This window comes from Typopeltis vanoorti, chromosome 3 (genome assembly GCF_054136105.1).
Source record: "Typopeltis vanoorti isolate ZY-2024b chromosome 3, IOZ_Tvanoo_1.0, whole genome shotgun sequence".
In the NCBI taxonomy this organism is placed as follows: domain Eukaryota; kingdom Metazoa; phylum Arthropoda; class Arachnida; order Uropygi; family Thelyphonidae; genus Typopeltis; species Typopeltis vanoorti.
This window is the reverse complement of record NC_143551.1, coordinates 126,055,501-126,079,170: the sequence shown is the minus strand read 5'-3', so window position 1 is coordinate 126,079,170 and position 23,670 is coordinate 126,055,501. Positions and strand designations below refer to the sequence as shown.

Genomic DNA, 23,670 nt, shown 5'->3' with positions numbered 1-23,670 from the left:
TGCACTGGCAGATTGGGATCACTGCTGACTTCAACAATGTTCTTATTCAGTGGGGACTGCTCGTTCTTCAAGAAAAATGCATGAATCTTTCAGCAAATGGCATACTGAACAATGTCATCATATATTGCTTTTGAGTGCTTTGCAATGGATTGGCTGAGTTCAAGTCCCTGTCGTGCTAGCTTTTTGGGTGTTGTCCTCAACATGTGTGACCTCTTTTTATTGGATTTCACACTGAAGATGGTTCTCTCTGAAACACTGGTCAGCTTACTCACTATAAATTAAAGATGCCAAGAAATTATATTCTCAGCTTCATCTTTTATCCAAGTGTAAGCATACAAAGTTTGTGCATGAAATCACTTCACAACTGGGTTATTACTTGTATATAGAGGCCTAAAAACTTCACATCAATTGCCTTAGTATTCCATAATGCGATGCACATATCCTTATGGACATATATAATGCTGTGCGTTCTGGGAAGGGCCACTTCCCAAACTGGTTTCAACTTTTATTCAGGTCTCATCAGTGGGAGCCAGATCCAGACTGATACTAAGGTTGATGTAATGCAGAAGTCATATTATCATATTCAAGTAACCAAAAGGTGTCACACCTTATTACTAAAATACTCTATTATCTCTTGGTATCACTTTAGGGTCTGGCTCCCACTGATGAGACCTCAATAAACGTCAAAACTGGTTTGGATAGTGGTCCTTCCCATAATGCATAGCATTATACATGTACAAAGGATGTGTGTGTGTGTGTGTTGCATGATGGGATACCAGGGCAATTGATGTGAAGTCATTAGCCTCTATATACAAGCCCAGTTGTAAAGTGGCTTCATGAGTAAACTTTGTTTGTTTACACTTGGATAAAGGATGAAACCAGGAATATAATTTCTTGTCATTTTTAGTTTATAGCAGGGGTCTTTAATGCATTGCCTGCCAGTCATTTTGAAAAAATAACTATTAACATTAAAACGCGATTAAATAAAAAATAATTTAAATGAAGCCCGCATGCCACTAAGCTATACTTTGGTATTTAGAATTGTAAGATGCTTTTCAGATTCACAAGGAACACTGTGCATTTGATACTTTACATAAAATCCCATAAAAATAAATATTAAATAGACATACTTCTTCAGCCATCTACCAGTGCCAAGCAGTACTTAAGCACTAGCACTAACGTCGTAGGTAGATGGCTGAAGCAGTAGTTCGTTCGAGTACACTGTCTAGTGGCTTCCAGATACATCTCGAAGGTTCTCAATATTTCATTATTTTCATATAAATACAAGACAATCTCATCCACAGTCAGTCGTGAAGAGTGTAATATTTGTGTATAAGAGCATGCAGGTTCGTCGTGTCAGCCATAGTCTATTGTGGTTTTATATAGCCAGACTTTTTACATTAGTGTGAGACATATTCAGTGGATAATAACCGTTACACAGCCATTTTGGATCATTTTTTGGGTTCACCTTCCATCACTATGGCGTCTACGAGTAAAAAGCATAAATCAAGTGATTTTTGTTAGGTTTTTAATGAAAAGTGGGCCAGTTTTGACCCCAGCTTAACCAACCTTGAGGATGTGGTAACTAATAGTTCTCCTGCTATGGTGGGAAATAATGAAGTTTGTTGCGCTGCTACGGAAAGAACCGGAACTAGAAGTAAAAGATTATGTCCATTACCACAGTTTAATCCACCAGGAGAATTTGTATGCGCAAACTATCGGATTTGAGAATGGGACTATTGTCAACATTATTAGGGCAAGAGGATTGAATCATCATAAATTCCAAGAGTTTTTTGACCCAAGAGTGTGAAGCAGATCATGTCGATGTGGTTTATTATAGTGATGTTCATTGGTTGAGCATATGGAAGGTTTTTAAAAGAATCTTTGACTTAAGGAGCGAAATATAGCAGTTCATGCAAACCAAGGGAAATTCAATTGTGGAATTTAATGATCTGAAGTGGATGACAGACTTTGCCTTTGTGACCGGCATCTCGTTGCATATGAATGACCTAAATACATGGCTACAATCCAAAGATCAATTGGTGCACACTCTGTTTGATCACATCAACGCTTTTGTGGCCTTCTCAAACTTCAGGAGGCACAACTTGCAAAAAAAACAACTCATTTTCAGTTTCTCGCTGAGTCCAACTGTTTGTATCTTGATGAATACACTACAAAATTAGCCGTGTTGTGAAGTGAGTTTGAAGAGAGAATTAGTAATTTTCGTGACCAACAGTCTTCTTTAGGCTAATTTTTAGTGCCATTCAATGTCAATGCTGCCAAAATGCAAGGCTCAGTACAAATGGAGCTGCTTGAACTCCAAAACAACTCTTCTTTGAGAAAAAAAATTATTGAATGTGCCCTTGCTTACATTTTACAGACTACATTTCTGAGGATGCATTTCCTAATCTTCACCGGCATGCTTTGAAGATGTGTGCTTTGTTAGGAAGCATATGCATATGTTGGCAGTTCATTCTCCAGAATGAAACATGTGAAGTCCAAGACAAGAACTCAAATTATGGACCAACATCTCGAGAATACTCAGTGCATAGTGACTTCCAACATTGATGGCAACATCGACAAGCTGGTCAAGGAAAAACATTGCCAAGTTGCCCATTGACATTGTAAAAAATGAATGTTTTCTTCATTAAATTATCTTTTTTCAAGTATTGATTGTATTTACTTAGCATGAACCTGACTCCTATCTACTCTCTTAATAGTATAATCAAGTGAAAAAAAATCAACAGCTCACTCACTATTGCTACATGGTCTTACCAGGGCGTGAAGCGCACAGCTTTGCATAAACGTATAAACGTTCAGCAGAATTTGCTTTGACTGACTTGTCAATGTTTTTCCATGAGAATTTCAAATAAAAAAATGTGGAGTCACAATTGAAACACCTGTCTTGTCCGACATGTTATTTGTTCTGATTTTGAAATCATGGCATGACCATGGAGCAATGTGATTGATGAAATCAGTCAGCCAGTTTATTTAGTGATTTATTTTTGTGATTTTTTTGAAGTAGTTAGTGCTAATTTTTTTTAAATATCCTGTTTAATTTAAAGAAGACTAACCATGCTCATAATTTTATGTCCAAACAATATTTTAATTGTCTCCTAAGAAGGGACTATTTTCTGTTGGTGGAATTGACAATTTTCTGCAAGGAAATGATTTCCTGCAATCTTAAAGTGGAACAGGGTATACAAAGTCAACTGATCCCCATGGTATCTCTCCTATTGTGCTTGAGAGCTAACACCTGTTCTCTATCGTCTCTTCAATCTTCTGTATTCAGCTGGCATCTATCCCATCTCATGGAAACTAACATATATCCAACCCATTCCAAAAAAGGGGAGACAAAAGCTTATCATCCAACTGCCAACCAATTGCCATCACCTCAGTCCTCTCCACAAAATGGAAAAAGTTATCAATGGTTAATTTCTTCACTACCTAGAAGCTCACCAGTTAATCAGCAACCACCAGTGTGGATTTTGTCATTCCAGATCCATGGCTGATGTCTTAGCCTCCATCACTCACCACTGGACACATGCCATAGAAAAGGTTCGGAGAAATGTGTGCTGTTGCCCTTGGCATTTCCAAGGCTTTCAATCATGTTGGCATCACAAACTGTCTTCTTTTAGTCTAACTGCCATCCTCTCTCTGGTCATTCACTGCATGCATGGTGGAGAGCACTCTTTCTTTGAGCTTTGCCACCAATGCAGGAGTACCTTAGGGCTCCCTTCTCGCACCTACTCTCTTTCTCTTATATTTAAATGATCTATCGTTGGTCACTAAAAATTCTATCCATAGCTTTGTTGGTGATAGCACTCTACATTCATCTCACTCCTTTGACAAACCACATAGTTCCCAGACATCCCTTACATCAAGATTATCTGCAACCATTTCCTTAAACATTGATCTCCATACAATCCTTCTGTGGGCAAGGATAACGTAGTCAACTTCGGTGCTGCCAAAACACAGTCCTGCCTTTTCTCTCACAAAAGGGATCTCAGTTCACTTTCCCTCTTCCTGACTAATACACATACATCAGCAGGCAGGATGAACTCTCTCTCTCTCTCTCTCTCTCTTCTTGGACTGACATTTACCACTAATCTCTCTCTTGGAACAAATACATCAGATCAACTTCTAAAAAACTAGGCATTCTTTACTGCTCAAGAAGCTATTTTACACCCACTCAGCTACTAACTATATAAATCCCAAATCTGTCCATCCTTAGAATACTGTACACACATGTAGGGTGGTGCACCTAAGCCCTACTTAAAAATTCTTGATGCCATCCAGAGGACAGTAATTTGGCTCATTGATGACCCTTCCCTCACAGATGCAATGCTTCTGTGAGGGAAGGGTCATCTTCCCTCACAGGGAAGATGACCCTTCACTTCAACCTCTATCTCACAGATGCAATGCTTCAGCAATGTCTCTCTTCTACAGGTATTCCACTATCACTGCTCCAGTGAATTGGCAAACATCATTCCTTCACTTGCTCTTAGGTCTGTTAAAACAAGAGCAGCTGCTGACCAGCATCTCTTTACAGTACAACTCAAAACTCATCGAACCTGCATATCCTCTTCCTCCTTTATTCTGTCCTCTGGAACAGCCTTCCTCACGATGTGTTTCTCAACAATTTCGACCTATAGCTCGTTACGAATAATATCAATTGGTTTCTTCTTTCTTAACTCTCATCTGCACTTCACGCTTGGCACGGATGTGCTGTGCTGATTATGATCCGTATATTTAACATTCCAAAATCTTCAGTATCAGTGACAGCAGGGTATCTCAGTTGTCCTATGTTAGGTTCTATATCCCAAACCTTTTGTCTGCATCAAATGCCACAAATATGGAAAAGCACATACAGCTTCCATGGTTGTGCCCATTGAGGCAGTAAAAAGCACGAGAATACAGATTGCAAGGACAAAACCCACAAATGTGTTAAATGAGAGCCTCCAGCCTACCAAGCATGTATGGATGAAAAGGAGGTTCAAAAGATAAAGTCTGAGCAGAACATACCATATCACCATATCAAAAGGCAAAAAAAAAGATGTATAACATACTACAATAATGTCTATTGTTGAAAACCCTCTTATGAAGTGGCATCTTCATAAGAGGTTTTCTATTACGTGAGTAAAGAGACACATATTAACGTCCTGTCCCACTTTTTCACAATTTCATCATTGCTGAGTAACATGATTTACTAGCAGTTTCAATAGAGTGCATTGGAGAAACAAATGAATATAGCCTCATTTCTCAAAATACATGAAAACTAATTTTAAATATAGTTTTAAAAATACATTTAAATCCACTAGTTTCAAACATAATGGATTGTGCATCACAAAAGACTAAAAAAAAACATTCTACTGGATTCATTAATAGATGGGTGGATACCTCTCCCCGCAAAGATAAATACAGTCATCAAGAAAAGTTGATAAGAGATCGCATTCACAAATGGTTGGCAGAGAATTTTTATTTTACAATGAACAGCTTTTCAGTTTTGCAATGAAGCTATACAAAATACAGTTAGAAATAAATTAATCAACAATAATACAAAGTATTCAGTTAACCAGAAGAACGTTTATTAATATAATGCTGTATTCAGATGATCAGATTATATTACAAGACAATGAAGATGACCTTCAAAAATCAGTTTATTATTATTATAATATCACACCTCCAGGGAGTCTAAAGACTCATCGAGGGAGGGCATCAACTCTACAACTCTTTGTCTCACTACTTCACCAACCTTCATCATCTAACACCAATGCCGTCTACCACCACTAGTGCTTTCATGGGCAATCACAAACATCCATGCCCACGGTGGGATTCGAACCCACATACCTTTGGCTGGAGAGCGGATATGCTAACCACTCGGCTAACCAGGCCGGCATTTTATGAATTTTAAAAAGAAATACGGCAACGATATAATTTTAAAATTTTACAAAAGAAAACAAAAATCATGGCATTAAAAGGTCATGATCAAGTTAGGTCAAATATAATCATTGAAAATAGAATAGAACAGGTGACATATCTTTGTTATTTAGGCAGTAATAGTAATAACATACCTAAAATAAAGATATAGATGAAAAAATAAAGAAATTTTAGAAAATCTGTAAAACAATTAAAAGGACACTGAATAAAAATGACTGCAGACAAAAGTATACAAAAGAACATGAGGTAGATTACACCTCTGAATCAAAAAATTAGAATAATCAAAGAAATGTGTTGAATGATTTGCAATTCTAATTTATTGCATAGAAAATAATTATTACCAAATATTAGCATCATCTAAATCTATATACTTTGTAGATTATATAACCATGTAAACACATAAAAATATAATATACGAGGGTTGTTTGAAAAGTTTGATAAATTTCCAATAGACGGTGACACAATTCATTCCTTCATACCAGTGTTGGCATGTATCATCTTTTTTTTACGACTCCTGGCAAAATTTTAGCCATGAATGGCGCGTAGTTCTCGTTTGGCAAACAATTAAAATGACTGTGTTCACATTTTTCATAAAAATGGAGAAAAACAAGTTTTGTGCAGTGATAAAACACTTTTATTTGAAGAAGTGGATGGCCGCGCAGATCAAAGCCGAGATAGATGCATTTCATGGGGCTCGGCACCAACATTAAAGACTATTTATTTTTGGGTAAATGAGTTTAAATGTGGTTGTAAGTCCATTGAAGATGAAGCACGCTCTGGACACCTGACTGAGGTCACTACGAAGGAAATGATTGACAAAATCCATGGTATCGTTATGGAAGACTGCTGAGTGAAAGTGCATGAGATTTTAGGCATCTTAACTGAACTGGTGTATAATATCCTGCACAAAATATTGCACATGAAAAAGCTGTGTGCATGATGGGTGCTGTGATTGTTGACTGTCGATCAAAAACGCATGCAAAAAGACATTTTAAAGCAGTGCTTGGCGATGTTTAATCGCAATTCGCAGGATTTTTTACGTCGATTCGTGACTGTAGATGAAACTTGGATCCACCACTACACACCTGAGTCCAAGCAGCAGTCAAAACAGTGGACAATGCCCGGTGAAAGAGCACCGGAAAAAAAAGTGAAGACCATTATGCCAGCTGGGAAGGTGATGGCCACTGTTTTTTTGGGATTCCTAAGGAATTTTCACGATAGACTATTTGGAAAGGGGTAACACAATAACAGGAGTCTATTATGCATCATTGTTAGACTGTTTAAGAAACTGATGAGACTAGGGATCTTGGAGTGTTAGCAGATAAGAAGTCAAAGTCAGTGCAGCAAAGATTGCAAATACAACTCAGAAGATAATTGATGCTGAAACAAACTTTCACATGTAAAGATAAGAATGTCATTTTGCCTCTTTACAAGACCTTGATAAGACCTCACTTGGAATATTGTGCACACATCTAGTCTCCTGGTTTCCTTTGTGATTCTGATACAGTGGAGAGAGTTCAAAGGAGAATGTTAAAAATTATATCACCCTACTTTATTATTTGGTTCAGAAATATGAACTGTTAAAAAGAAAGATGAAAGTAAAATACTAGCTGCAGAAATGAACTTTTTAAGGGCAATTAAAGAATTCATAAAATTGGACATTTAAAAAATTAAGACATTGGATGAGATCTAGATATTTACAATATAAGAAAAAGATCAAGGAACATAGAAATTGAAAGCGCATTTATTGAAGATGTAAAGATATCTGCTGCCTAAAGAAATGGATAAATATAGACCAAAGGAAAGTAGAATGGGGGGTGTGAGAGAGGGGAGGACCAGTGAAGCCAAAAAAGGCAAATGCCTAATCCTTATGGAGAAAAAGAAGTAGCATGGGTTTACTAAGGTAAGGTAATGTTTGAGTAACTCGCTTCCATTTTATAATATAAGCTAACCACGAGGCCAACCAGGCCGAGTGGTTAGCGTATCTGCTCTCCAGCGAAAAGGCTGCGGATTCGAATCCTGCCGTGGGCATGGATGTTTGTGATTGTCTGTGAAAATATTAGTGGTGGTGGTGTGGTGATCAGCGGAAGTAGTTGTAATTGGTGGATTGAGTAGGGAAGACGGAGAGTTGTAGAGTAGGTGCCCTCCCTCGATGAGTCTTTAGACTCACTGGAGGTGTCATGTAATAATAATAATAATATTATTATGGTTCAATTAGACATGGGGAATAGATACACTATGATATTTTGGACTTTGCTTAAAGCTTTTGACAGGATACAGTATAGAAGGCTGTTGCATAAGTTGGAGGATATGGGATTGGATTATAAACTATTAGTTTGATTATGAGGATGCTGACTGACAGATATCAAAAAATGGTATATGGGAGATGTGTATCTGCAAGATTTAAGGTAACCTTAAATCTTGCAGATACACATCTCCTGGTGTACCATAGGAATCACGCCTTTGTTATTCAAACTCTACGTTGATGACACTGGAAAGGATTTGACAGGTTATATAAAGATAGGCAGGATAAGTGGGAATATGGCTGATATGTGATACTTGCAGAATGATTTGAATAGACAGGAATTGTGAACATGTGAAAATGGCTGTCAGTTCATGTTAATAAATGTAAAGTCATGCACTTTGGTGTAATGATCCAATGTCATGTTATACAATAGCAAACAAATTAATTTGAACATGCCAAATTTTTGGTTTTTGTTTGATTTCTGTTTCAGTTCACAATAGTTTTGGTTTTGGTTCACTATTTTGGTTGAGTGCTACATGTTTTAACTGTCTTTACAATGTTTATTAATAGTGTTGTGCATTTTTCATAGTGTAAACAAGTTGACATTTGTAGTATTTTATTCATTTTGTATAGCTATATTTTATTTATTCGTATGATGATATAACGGCCGTGAGGCCCCTTTTACGGGGAAGTATGGCACCATGTCAGTCCCCCCAAATTGTTTCTGGGCTCGGGACCAGCATAGGCCTGATAAGTATTCCTGACTGTAATCCGTGTGTTCACGGGACCGGTTTGACAACTTGCGGGAGAAACCCCAGATAAACCGGGGAGAAAAACCCTGCTGTCCATGCCCAAGACCGGCTAACTTGTAAGAGATGCATCCATTTTGTGTAGCTATAAAATGGATACATCTCCAAGAAAGTGTTCAAAAATATCTACTGTTTCTCAGCACACATCCTGACAGAAAAGGAAAATGTGGACAAAAAAGAAAAGCTATACTTACTCAAAATTGTTTACCAGTTAGGAAAACCAAAATGAATCTAAGATTGTATGCTGCAGACATTAATCCTGCTAGCTGCCGTCAGCATAATAGATCCACAGACCAAAAAAACAAACAAAAAAAAAACTATTTATGAGGCTATGCAGAAAAATAGGCTCCAGTGGCAAAAGCATACAAAAATTGGATTGTTGAGAAGTAGAAGAAGGTCATATTCTCAGATGAGGAAGCCATTTCTTTGTCCAAGGAGAGCAAGCATCCTATATTTGCAAATCAGCAGCTGAGAGGTATTCTTCTACCCAGCCAAAAAGATGTTCTGGGTTGTTTTACACATGACGGTTCAGGATCACTTGTGCCTGTTGACAGTGATGGGATTGAGCAATACATAAAATATTGAAGAAAACAGTGGTCCCACAAATTCAGAAAGATAAACTCATCTTCCAACAGGATCTCGCTCAATGCGACACTTCAAAAAAGTGAAAGAGTTCCTCCGAAATCACAACATTCACTTGCTTCAGTGGCCAGGTATCTCTCCTGACACCTCCCAATAGAAAATTTGTGGGCCATAGTGAAAAAGAGACTTGGAAAATTAAATTGTGATACAAAGGATAACTTTCCATTATAAAAGTATGGTTTTGAGATGCATTGATACAGTCCATGCTTAAGTGAATTAATGAATTTATTAAAAATAGGGGAGCAAATATAAATTATTTGCTCCTCTTGAGTTTATGGGAGGGGTGCTTAAGGGTCAAAGCTGTATAACTGAGAGGAGACCTCCACATAGCCTTTAAAGGAATGCGGAGAACCTACCAGGGCTTCTGACATAATGTCCAATCCTCACCTTCTCGTGGTGCACCCTGTTGGGTATCTACTTTGATACTGAACGAACGAGGATGGGCTGGCAATTTGGGATTTAGCCGACCAAATTGTATTCTTATTGGTTAAACCAAAATAAAAAATGATGGTACAACATGACAAAATTTCATGCCGGCTGGGGCGTCGCCCGGTTAAACAAGGCCCCCGTTGTTTTCGCCAGGGAACCAGGGCGAACAGCGAAAAGTCAGCTACTGGAACCAATCTGAAAACAAACCCCAACTCAACATCACCAGAGTTAAAGATCGGTACTATCAACGTAAGAAGCCTGAATGGCAAAGAAATGGAGCTAGCTGAGGAATTAGATAAGTACCAGATCGACATAATAGGGGTGACTGAAACAAAAAAGACCAAAACTGGTGAGATCTTTCTGAGCAATAAATACAAAATGTTATATTCAGGCAATGACAATCAAGGAAAAGAAGGAGTAGCCATAGTATTCAACACAAAATACGAGGCTAATCTTCTTGAATGGCAGTCAGTCTCAAGTAGAGTAATGTGGGCAAATATGAGAATGGGGAACTGGACAATGAGACTTATTTGTGCCTATGGTCCCACAGAAGGTTCTACTAAGGTAGAAGTGGAGGAATTTTTTGAGGCTTTAGAAAAAGCAACTGACACAATGAAAAAGGAAAAGTTGGTCCTTGTTGGGGATCTAAATAGTAGAGTAGGAAATGATTGTGAGACATACAAAAATATTTTGGGAAAATTTGGAGAAAAGAGCAAAGCTAATAATAATGGCAAATATCTGTTGGATTTCTGCTCAGGACATGGACTGGTTATTACTAACACCATGTTCCAACATAAAAATGTGCACAAATTCACATGGAGAGAAGAGGCTAGGAATAAGAAAAGTCTCATTGACTATGTTATTGCTGATAGTGATGTTTTCTCCCTGGTGCAGGACACCAGAGTGTACAGAGGATTTGAAATTGGAAGTGATCACTATTTAGTCTTGAGCAGGATAAAATTGAATTTCATATTGAAAAGAATAACATGTAAGAAAGTTTTAAAGCGAATAAAAGTTGAGCAGCTCTCAGATGTAAACTGTAGACTAAAATACAGAAATATTATTGAAAAGAAAATGAAAGAGTTTGAGAACAGGAATCAAACCTTGGAGATTCAGTGGCAAACTCTGAAGAAAACATTGATTGATTCTGCCAGAGAGGCATGTGGTGAGGTTGTGTGCAAAGATAAAAAAATCAGAACTCCCTGGTGGACACAGGAAGTTAAAGAGGCAGTGAAGGAAAAGAAGAAAGCATATCAAAAGTTCCTGGCAAATAAGTCAGCTTTTACTCTTACAGAATACAGAGACAAATGTAAGAAAGCTAAACAGTGTGTAAAACTAGCTAAACCAAAGTCATGGGAGGACTTTGGCAAGAATATAGAAAATAAATATCAAGAAGGTGGCAAAATATTCTGGAGGTTGTTGAAGAAGCTTAGGAATGGAGGAAAGAGTGCTATAAAAGGAATTAGAGATGATAAAGGTGAAATGAAAACAGGAGAAAAAGATATCCTTGAAGTATGGAGTAATTACTTTGAAAAACTGCTAAATGAAACAAGCAGTGATGACAGCACAGTGATAAAAAAGTGATGCACATTGATGACAGTGCTGTCAGCACAGTGATGACAGCACTGTCATCACTGTGCTGTCATCAATGAAACAAGCAGTGATGACAGCACAGTGATAAAAAACACTGACCAGGCATGCAGTCAGGAATACATATCCATACTTGAAGTAGAAAAAGCCATCAAAGGCTTGAAATGTGGAAAGGCAGCAGGAGTAGATGATATTCGACCAGAAATGCTGAAGTATGGTGGTATAAGAGTCTTACAGTGGCTGCACTGCATAGTTCAGAAAGCCTGGACAGAGGGACGAATTCCCAATGATTGGAGCAGAGCTCTCATAGTACCCATATATAAAAAGGGAAATAAAACTGAATGTGAGAATTACAGAGGTATTTCCCTACTGAGTGTTCCTGGCAAGATCTATGCAAGTATACTTGAGAAACGGTTGAGAAGAATTGTGGAAGAAAAGCTTGGTGAAGAACAAGCTGGATTCAGGCCAAATAGAGGCTGTCAGGATCAGATCTTCACTTTACGACAAATAGTCGTGAAAGCATGGGAATATAACAAAGATCTGTATTTAAGTTTTGTCGATTTGGAAAAGGCATATGGCAAGGTGCCAAGAGAGAAGCTATTCAATACGCTGCAGTTATATGGTGTCAATGGGGCATTATATCAAGCAATACTTAGTCTTTATTTGAGTTGTGAGTCAGCAGTCAGAACTGAAGGAAGTACCGGAAGATGGTTTAATGTTAAATCTGGTGTGAGACAAGGATGTACATTATCCCCTCTGTTATTCATTATCTATATGGATCACATTATGAAGGAATGTGGTATTAAACATGATATCAAAATTGGAGATGTTAATGTCAGCTCTTTGCTTTATGCGGATGATGTTATACTTCTAAATAAATCCGCTACAAGTCTGCAAGATTCTCTGACTAAATTGAATAGCTGTTGTAATAGATATGGTATGAAGGTCAGCAATAAAAAGACAAAGACAATGAAAATAGGCAGAATCATTGAAAATGTCAACTGTGTTGTGAATGGAGAACCTGTGGAACAAGTAAAACATTTCAGCTACTTAGGCACAATTTTTACTGAAGATGGTAAACTAAATATAGAAATAGACAACTGAATCAGCAAAGCTGGTATCGTGGGAAGTCAATTGAATAAATTCATATGGAATAAGAAAGAAATTAGTCAGAACACTAAATTAGCTGTATACAAGACTGTGTTCAAACCAATTTTAACTTATGGATCTGAGAGCTGGGTCAGAAGTAAAACACTTGACCAAAGACTAGAGACCACAGATATGAGAGTCCTGAGAAAGATTAGAGGCGTGAACAGATGGCATCAATGGCAATATCATATTAAAAATGAGGATATTAGGAAAGAACTTGACATTGTCAGCATCCAGGAATGCGTTAGCAGAGCTAATCTCAGATGGTATGGTCACTTAAATAGAATGGGAGAGGAAAGATTAGCAAAACAAGTGTTCTCTACCAGGTTGGCAGGAAAACGACCCAGAGGAAGACCAAGATATAGGTGGATTGATACGGTACAAAGTGCCTTAGACGATAGAAATATAAGATCTGATAATGTTGGAGTCTTGACAAGTAACAGACTGATTTGGAGGAAAATTGTAGATAGGAAGTTAGTAATGATGTAATTTTTTCATGTAGTACTGTCATATCCTGTACACCCCTTGAGGGTACATGGCAGGAATTTGATGATGATGATGATGATGAGTTTATGGGATAAAAAACCCGAGTTTCTGGGAGGAAAAACCTGCTTGCCTGTGCTAGGATGGGTCTTTAAAATATATATGATCAGAAGAGATTGAGAATTTGTGGACTACAGATGATAGCAAACAGGATAAAGAGGGATGACATGATAGAGACCTACAAGCTTCTGGAAGAATTGTACAGGATCCTATTAGCAGATGGAAATTTTCATTTTATGGAGGGCGAGTTTAATTTTTGTAGTTATTTTCTCAGTAAATTAAAATTTTTCTTTAATGCAGCTCAGAAGATAACAGCAATGCTGAAACAAACATTCACATGGAAGGATAAGGAAATCATTTTACCTCATTACTAGGTTTTGATATGACCTTATCTGGAGTATTGCACAGGTCTCTTGGTGATAATAAAAAGGGTGCAGAGGAGAGTGCTAAAGATGATATAAATAAAATAAATCAGCTAATGCCTTTTATTCCCTTATAGAGAGTAGGCGAGGCCTTTATACCTTATCTAGCTTGTGGAGACTGACTGGGGAGTTCAATCTCCATTGGCAGCCAATCAGAGATAGCTGACCCATATCTATCACTAATTACAGCAGCCACCGATGAAGAGGCTGGCAAACAAGTGCTGCCATCTCTTGGTACCTAACCCTAACAAGATATATTACTGTCTGAAATAATGTGGCAACTACGGTCGATTTTCTTGAGTTTACGGGATAAAAAACCTGCTTTCCTGTGCCAGAGTGGGACTTTAAAATATATATGATCAGAAGAGATTGAGAATTTGTGGACTAGAGTTGGTAGCAAACAGGATAAAGAGGGATGACATGATAGAGACCTACAAGCTTCTGAAAGGATTGTACAGGATCCTATTAGTAGATGGAAATTTTCATTTTATGGAGGGTGAGAAGTTATCTATGGTCATTTAGAATGAATGCAATCAAGAAAGGATTAAGAGCCTAGATTTTTCTCTGAGTAGTGTGTGATTGGATTGGCTTACCTTTGGTGGAGGTGGTGAATGTAGATAGTGTGAATAAATTCAAAGAACATATGACAGGAGGTGTGAGTGATATATGGCCTCCCTTGATGAGTCCCTTCCCTAGAGGTCACATGTAATAGTAATAAAAATAATAATGCTGAGATTTTGGTTTTTGGATATCTTTCCTGAAGAGAAGGGAGAGTAGATGTGCTAATCACTCAGCCAACTAAACCAGCAATTGAGAGGTGATGGCCTATGTGTGAGTGTTATTCATTTGATGTAACATTTCATCATTAATAGACTACTCTCATTATTTTAATGTGCACAGTCAGGATTTTACCACTTTTAGCAGTCTAGCTAAATTTTATACATACATACATACATTCAGGTTTTATCTACAGGTGCTATCTAACAGGAGGAGGGATAATATGATAGAGAACTACAAGCCTCTGAAAGGATCATACAGGATATTACTACATGGAATTTTTCATTTTATCAAGGGTGAGGAGAGGATGAGAGGTAATCTATGGAAAGTTAGAATGAATGCAATCAGAGGGATAAGAGCAAGATTTTTCTCTAAGCAGTGTGTGATTTGATCACTCAGCTGACCAAGCTAGCAATTGAGAGATGATGATATGCCCATGTATGAGTGTTATTCATTTGATATAATATTTCATCATATTTTAATGGAGTACTCTTGTTATTTTAATGTGCACACAGTCACGATTTTATCACGTTTAGTAATCTTTGTGAGTTTTATACATTCATTCAGATTTTATCTGATACAACAATGTGAGCCATGTGGTTTTATGTTTTTACAAATCTGTACAAGATCTTATCAAAACTTTTATATTATAGTATTATGTATCATATTTTTACCTATTTATACAGAGATTTATTTTATTATTATTATTATAATGTGATACCTTCAAGAAATCCAAGGACTCATTGATGGAAGACACTCTACATTTTTTTAATGGATTCTAAACCTTAACTTTCCACTTTCCCCAGATGTTAATGCTCCATATTTAAAAAAAAAAAATCATGACAACACCACCTACTTCTCTTGTTATGGTAATATGCCAAAGAAAATCAAATTAACCAACCAATGGATTACAGACAGACATAGTAGACAGTCCTACTGCATTCTCTGAGTGTTGCATGTATTCTCCAGTTAGTATTATGAAGAAATAATTACTCAGTCCAGTACTGCTTTTAAGAATAATTAATTGTTAATTATTCTTAACATGTTTGCTGCCAACTACGAGTATACTCGTAGTCGGTATATGAGCCTCACAAGCCAACTACGAATATACTCGTATGTCGATTACTGACCTCCTATGCCAAACACGAGTTAACCCATAGTATAAGCACGTTAATTTGGACCCTTGGCTTGTGAATAAAGTGGAGAGCATGTCTGGGGGCTTGGTAGAAGGAAATTAATTTCAGTAAAAGTATAGTATATTATAAGAGGTATTGTTATGTAAACTGTGTATTTATTAATGAATGAAACAATTTTTTGAAGTTTTTTCAACATTTTAATATACATATATTTATATACGATATATATATAATGCACAAGTAACAGAAAATAAGTTAATTTCATCTTTGGAATTGGAACCAAATAATTCATTGCATTCATCATCGCTCATATTAGCATAAGCTTCTAATTCTTCATCAGTAAGCTTTCTTTTACTGGCCATGGAGTAATTGAAGGTTTTTATTTAGATAATTTTAAATAATTGTAAGACTAGATGCAATAAACCTTACTGCACCGAATGCTGGATGTCACTGACTCTGATCTCAAGTTACACAGTCATCAGCGCATGTAAGACATAGGTGGGGGATGATACAAGATTACTCGTAGTAGGCATATGAAACAAAATTCTGTCTGATAAGCCAGCTGCGAGATAACTCGTACTGACCTTGTAGAAGTGAAAGTGCTTGACGTGTGGTAACAAACTATGCCCAAGGAGCGTGGCAGCGAATGTGTTAAGAGCAGTATGAAAATTCTCATTACTGAAGTGTATTTATTTTATTTTTTCCAGTTTACCTCTGCTTTCTTAGATGAATTGGATAAGATCAAAGTCATGATGCATTTACATTCCTTCACATATGATTATCATTTGAGAACCATCCATTCATACATTTCTGGTCGACAGTTAATATTTCGTCAAGGCTATCACTTGACAAGTTTTCTAGATGATTTTATCAAATATTATCAGAAGTCTCCAAACTGCGCTCGCAATCTCATCTGTGCTGGTAAGTTACAAAACTATACTTTTGGCATATAGAATATTATTCTGAAAGATTTAAATTTTTAGTTTTTTTGAACGAGCATAATGATGTTAACTAATAATTAAGGAATTGACAGCGTACACTAGAAATATAAATTAAAAACAAATTTAATAAATACTTTCCGATATTTCAGCAAACTTTGATGGACATGCTGTCCATCGAAGAAAATGTCATCAACCCAATATTATGCATACTTTAGCAAACCCGTGCTGGATTTGTTAAAGGAAAGTTGTGTTTTAGCAGTCCACTTGCTTACACATTCACAGTGGTATATTTAGATTTTGCTAAATCTAAATATACCACCTAGTAACTGACAAACTAGTAATTAAACTGGAAGAGATGGGGTTGGATTGTAGATTAGGTGCATTGGTTTTGAAGATTAGCTGTCTGATAGGTGTCATCAGTGGTGTGCCCTAGGGTATGTTTTGGATCCATTGCTGTTTAATTTGTATGTAAATGATATTGGAAAGGGCTTGAATGTTGATGTACAGTTGTTTGCAGATGATGCGAAGTTTAGAAGAACTATGAATAGAATGGATGTTGTAGCATTGCAAGGGGATTTGAAAAGGCTTTCTGAATGAGCAAATAAATGAGGCTACCAGTTCAACATGGCAAAGTATAAGGATATCTTAGAGGAGGTGGAGGAGATGAGGAAGCTGGGGATGTTGGTGGATAAGGACCTGAAATTTCAATGACATATTCATTGCTAAAATTGTGAAGATTACACAGCAAATTATGAGAATGATGCATGCAGGGATTGACATACAGGAGTAAGGATGTTATGATTCCTTTGTATATGGCAATGATCAGACAGCATATGGATTACTGTGCATACATTGTCACCAGGTTTTCAAAAGTATGAAGAGATGGAGTGAGTTCAGAGACAATTGACTAAGGTGGTTGTTGGACTAAAATGGAAAAAACCACCTGATATTTCATTATCATGAGAAAACTGGAAATTATTCTCATGCTATTTACAAATGTTTGCATTAAAAATATATTTTTTAATATTTGTAAAAAAAATACATATATATATATACCGGGTGATTATAAAATAATGTCAAGTGGAGCCCTCCAGCGAGTAATGTATTGGACGAAACACACCAATATTCAGTAGACGTACACAGTGGAACATGGGGATTCAATTTAATGAAAAAAAATAGTACCGAAAGTCGCCAACAGGGGATAATTTGGCGCTGCTTACCGAGTAAAGTGCATTAATTTGCATTATCGCGTTTCTTGTGAGTGATCATGCAATAAAAGGAAAGCCTGTGAGATTTCTTATCATTCGTAGACGAACTGCTTTTCGATTCCTCTTACCTTACGTGAGCGTGCTTTGTTAGTCAAACTCTATTATCAGCGGAACAATAATGCCAGTGCTTGTCTTCGTGATTTTCGGCGTATGAAAAATTTACGAAAAGGACCGATTAGCATAACAAACTTACGAAAACTGATTCGGCGATTTGAAACTGAACTCTAGCAGTACAGATAGGCAGGGGATGCAAACCAATCAATCACCAACAAGTTGAACAAGTTGCAACTGCTGTTGTGGAACAGGAGATGACGAATGTGCAGGGTACCAGCAGTGCACAAGCAATATCCCGGCAAACGGATATCACATACACAACGGTGTGGAAAATCCTACATCAGATGTTGAAGTTTTACCCCTATAAAATCAGTCATGTTCAAGAATTGCACCCTGGTGATGTGACCACACGAATCAACTTATCTTTGAGATTCTTAGCGTTCATGGAAGTGGATGATGCATGGCCGTGGCAGATTTTATGGAGTGACGAAGCGCACTTTTATTTGAACAGCAATATTAACACATGGAACTGTCGTATTTGGGCTGCAACTAATTTGCACGTGTGTCTGCAGATGCCTATCCACCCACCCAAAGTCACAGTGTAGTGTGGATTTACGGCATCTTTTATCGTCGGTCCATACTTTTACGAGGAAAATTGCCAAAATGGACCAGTGACCTGTTCCGTCAATGCTAACAGGTATGCCAGTATGCTTCAGAACTTTGTGGTTCCACAACTGCAGCAAAGAGGATGTCTCGATTCGGCCATCTTCATGCAGGATGGTGCACCACCCCATATTCAGGTGCACCGTATTTTGCGTCAACATTTCTCTGACAAAAGAATCATTAGTCGTGCATTTCCCACGCCATGGCCACCGAGATCGCCTGATCTCAATCCTTGTGACTTTTGGCTGTGGGGATTTCTTAAAAGCATTGTGTATCAAGGACATGTACCCGATATTCCAACTTTGAAAGATCGGATAATGTTACACGTGAGACAAATCAATTCCGATATGTTGCGAGCCACTGTGGAAAATGTCTTGCATATGCAGTTCCTGGAACATCAGAACGGTGGTCATATTGAACCTCATTTGTAATTAACAATAAACGTCATGAAATTGATATGTGCTGTTTCTCATTTGCCATTTAGTCATTCATTAGTCACAGTCACACCTACTAAAATTAATTTGGCAGCACCAAAATTTACCCCGTTGGCGACTTTTGGTACTATTTTTTTTTGTTAAATTGAATCCCCATGTTCCACTGTGTACGTCTACCAAATATTGGTGTGTTTCGTCCAATACATTACTCGCTAGAGGGCTCTGAACACTTGACGTTATTTTATAATCACCCGGTATGTAGCAATTTATTTATTTATTTATGTTTATGGCTACATGAAAACTGGTAAGTGAAAAGTACAATCACAGTTTCCAGAAAACAAATGATGAAAATCTTAACATATAAAAGTTCATTACATAAAAGGCACAACCTGTTTTCTAAGTCTTTCCTTGTTTTTTAAATTATAAAGCAAAAGTTACTTGTCATAATTAAGCCAGGGATAATTATTGTCTGAAACAAATCTGAAAATAAACCCCAACTCAACATCACCAGAGTTAAAGATTGGTACTATCAACATAAGAAGCCTGAATGGCAAAGAAATGGAGCTAGCTGAGGAATTAGATAAGTACCAGATCGACATAATAGGGGTGACTGAAACAAAAAAGACCAAAACTGGTGAGATCTTTCTGAGCAATAAATACAAAATGTTATATTCAGGCAATGACAATCAAGGAAAAGAAGGAGTAGCCATAGTATTCAACACAAAATACGAGGCAAATCTTCTTGAATGGCAGTCAGTCTCAAGTAGAGTAATGTGGGAAATATCAAGAAGGTGGCAAAATATTCTGGAGGTTTTTGAAGAAGCTTAAGAATGGAGGAAAGAGTGCTGTAAAAGGAATTAGAGATGATAAAGGTGACATGAAAACGGGAGAAAAAGATATCCTTGAAGTATGGAGAAATTACTTTGAAAAACTGCTAAATGAAACAAGCAGTGATGACAGCACAGTGGTAAAAAACACTGACCAGACATGCAGTCAGGAATACATATCCATACTTGAAGTAGAAAAAGCCATCAAAAGCTTGAAATGTGGAAAGGCAGCAGGAGTAGATGATATTCGACCAGAAATGCTGAAGTATGGTGGTATAAGAGTCTTACAGTGGCTGCACTGCATAGTTCAGAAAGCCTGGACAGATGGACGAATTCCCGATGATTGCAGTAGAGCTCTCATAGTACCCATATATAAAAAGGGAAATAAAACTGAATGTGAGAATTACAGAGGTATTTCCCTACTGAGTGTTCCTGGCAAGATCTATGCAAGTATACTTGAGAAACGGTTGAGAAGAATTGTGGAAGAAAAGCTTGGTGAAGAACAAGCTGGATTCAGGCCAAATAGAGGCTGTCAGGATCAGATCTTCACTTTACGACACATATTCGAGAAAGCATGGGATATAACAAAGATCTGTATTTAAGTTTTGTTGATCTGGAAAAGGCATATGACAAGGTGCCAAGAGAGAAGCTATTCAATACGCTGCAGTTATATGGTGTGAATGGGACATTATATCAAGCAATACTTAGTCTTTATTTGAATTGTAAGTCAGCAGTTAGAACTGAAGGAAGTACAGGAAGATGGTTTAATGTTAAATCTGGTGTGAGACAAGGATGTACATTATCCCCTCTGTTATTCATTATCTATATGGGTCACATCATGAAGGAAAGTGGTATTAAACATGATATCAAAATTGGAGATGTTAATGTCAGCTCTTTGCTTTATGCGGATGATGTTTTACTTCTAAATAAATCTGCTACAAGTCTGCAAGATTCTCTGACTAAATTGAATAGCTGTTGTAATAGATATGGTATGAAGGTCAGCAATAAAAAGACAAAGACAATGAAAATAGGCAGAATCATTGAAAATGTCAACTGTGTTGTGAATGGAGAACCTGTGGAACAAGTAAAACATTTCAGCTATTTAGGCACAATTTTTATTGAAGATGGTAAATTAAATATAGAAATAGACAACAGAATCAGCAAAGCTGGTATGGTGGGAAGTCAACTGAATAAATTCATATGGAATAAGAGAGAAATTAGTCGGAACACTAAATTAGCTGTATACAAGACAGTGTTCAAACCAGTTTTAACTTATGGATCTGAGAGCTGGGTCAGAAGTAAAACACTTGACCAAAGACTTGAGACCACATATATGAGAGTCGTGAGAAAGATTAGAGGCGTGAACAGATGGCATCAATGGCAATTTCATATTAAAAACGAGGATATTAGGAAAGAACTTGACATTGTCAGCATCCAGGAATGCGTTAGCAGAGCTAATCTCAGGTGGTATGGTCACTTAAACAGAATGGGCGAGGAAAGATTAGCAAAACAAGTGTTCTCTGCCAGGTTGGCAGCAAAACGACCCAGAGGAAGACCAAGATATAGGTGGATTGATACAGTACAAAGTGCTTTAGACGATAGAAATATAAGATCTGAAAATGTTGGAGGCTTGACAAGTAACAGACTGATTTGGAGGAAAATTGTAGATAGGAAATTAATAATGATGTAATTATAAGATCTGAAAATGTTGGAGGCTTGACAAGTAACAGACTGATTTGGAGGAAAATTGTAGATAGGAAATTAATAATGATGTAATTTTTTTCATGTAGTACTATCATATCCTGTACACCCCCCTTGAGGGTACATGGCAGGAATTTGATGATGATGATGATGATAATTATTGTTCTGCTGCACCAAGTATGACCAGGCTGCAAGTTCTCACAGCACTTCACAACATAAAAGTAGCTGTATCCAAGTTTTAAGTAGAGAGCAGTTGTGTCTTGTGTGAGAAAACTTGATCCAATAGAGGAGGCCCATTTCACACTGTATCATCATCATCTAACATGAGGAGGAGTTCTTCTGCTGATACTATGACGAAGACTATGAGAGTAACTACGAGAATAACATCTTCGTGGTGAGATGGGACCGTGATCTTCTGTTTCCTCCATAACCACCGCCACCATCATACCAACTACAGGTCAAGGTCCAGGCTGGAAAGCCAATTCAAGGCCTCATCCGTCACCTTGTGGATGTCCTGTAGGCCACCACCGTGAAATTGGCGCCTTGGGCAGTCATTCACAATATGAGTAATCATCTGAGCCACGGGAGAATAATCACAATAATGGTGATCTGACAGCCCCCATTTATGTAGAAGATAGCCACATCTGCCCTGACTAGTTCTGATCCTGTTTATGGATGACCAAATCTTCCTAAGAAGATCAAAACCAGGCTGCAGGGCACAGGGATCTTCTACCAGGAAGCTGTTTGTTGGGAGATTGTTGGACCAGTATTCTCTCCATATGTCAGATATTGATGGCAGCACAGCTGCAAAGAGTTCGTCCATGGACCAGAGATGCTTTCTAGATTTGAGGCGAAGCCTTGGTGGGCTTATGAGAGCCTGGTGTAGGGGTAGGAGTGGGTTGCTCATTGCTTTATTAAATTCCTTAATCGAGGCTTGTCTTCTCCGTATGTGTGTGGTGGAGCAACATTAGATAGAACAGGCAGTCCAGAGAGAGAGGGGTGCTTCTCACTGTCCCACTAATTGTGCGCATGGTAGAGTTCAGCTGGGTGTCTATAATGTTAGTGTGTGTACTTCTTTCCCAGACAGGGGCACAATATTCTGCTGCAGAGAATGCGAGGGCTAGTGCAGGCGACCTTAGGACTTCTGCACCACAACCCCAGGTTGTTCCAGCAAGCCTTGAAATGATGTTATTTCTGGTTTTAATTTTATTGGAGAGGTTGATGATGTGCCTTTTATAGGTTAGGCTTCTGTCCAGGCTTACTCCAAGGTATTTTGGGTGAGGCTCATGTTCTACCATTTTTCCACAGAAGGAAAGGTTGAGTTGTCGATTCGCCTCTGCATTGTACAGGTGAAATACTGAGGACACTGTTTTTGTTGGATTTGGCTTCAAGTACCACTGCTTGAAATACTCTTCCAGGGGTGTTCAGGTCTACATTCAAGGTTGATTCTAGGTTGGTAAAGGAGGTGGATTGATGTAAGATTGCTAGGTCATCGGCGTAAATATACTTGCTTGATCTGGTATGAGGTAGATAATACACATAGATGTTAAAAAGTATAGGGGATAACACAGAGCCCTGAGGAAGACCGTTGTGAAGGAATCTGGGCCTGCTCTTTTTTCCGCCAATATGAACCCGGATCTTTCTGTTGGAGAGAATAGATTCAAAAAGTTGTAGAGTTTTTTTACACTTTATAATATTTCCTAGTTTTAGGAGGAGGCCCCTGATCCAGACAGTGTCATAAGCAGATGTTAGGTCAATGAAAGTGGCTCCAGATATATATATATATATATATCTGGAGAAGAAGAACTACTACTTTTAACTAAGATGGAGAAAGCAGCTTCGCTACTTCCTACCGCAGACTCGAGTTTACTTCACATAGAAGCAATTCTTGCAATCAACAATGCAAATCCTCCTGATAATTTATCTCCTGGTGAAAGACTTGCAATTCAAAATCTAAGGAATAACAAGGACATTGTCATCTTAAAAGCTGATAAGGGGAATGCAACTATAGTTCTAGATAAAATAGACTACCGAGAAAAAATCTTAACATTGTTAGAGTCGGATAGTTATTCGGAAATTGAGAGGGATCTAACAAGAGAA

The 23,670-nt window shown here is 37.6% G+C and overlaps 1 protein-coding gene across 1 annotated transcript in view; it reads left to right on the top strand.

The window, feature by feature from the left end:
* LOC150108543 (KICSTOR complex protein SZT2-like) overlaps nt 1-23,670 on the top strand; it is a 1,022,772-nt gene that overhangs the window by 921,816 nt on the left and 77,286 nt on the right. The window contains exon 57 of the mRNA XM_090390485.1: nt 16,390-16,603. Within this exon, the coding sequence (XP_090246611.1) occupies nt 16,390-16,603 (214 nt within the window). The remainder of the gene's footprint in view (nt 1-16,389; nt 16,604-23,670) is intronic.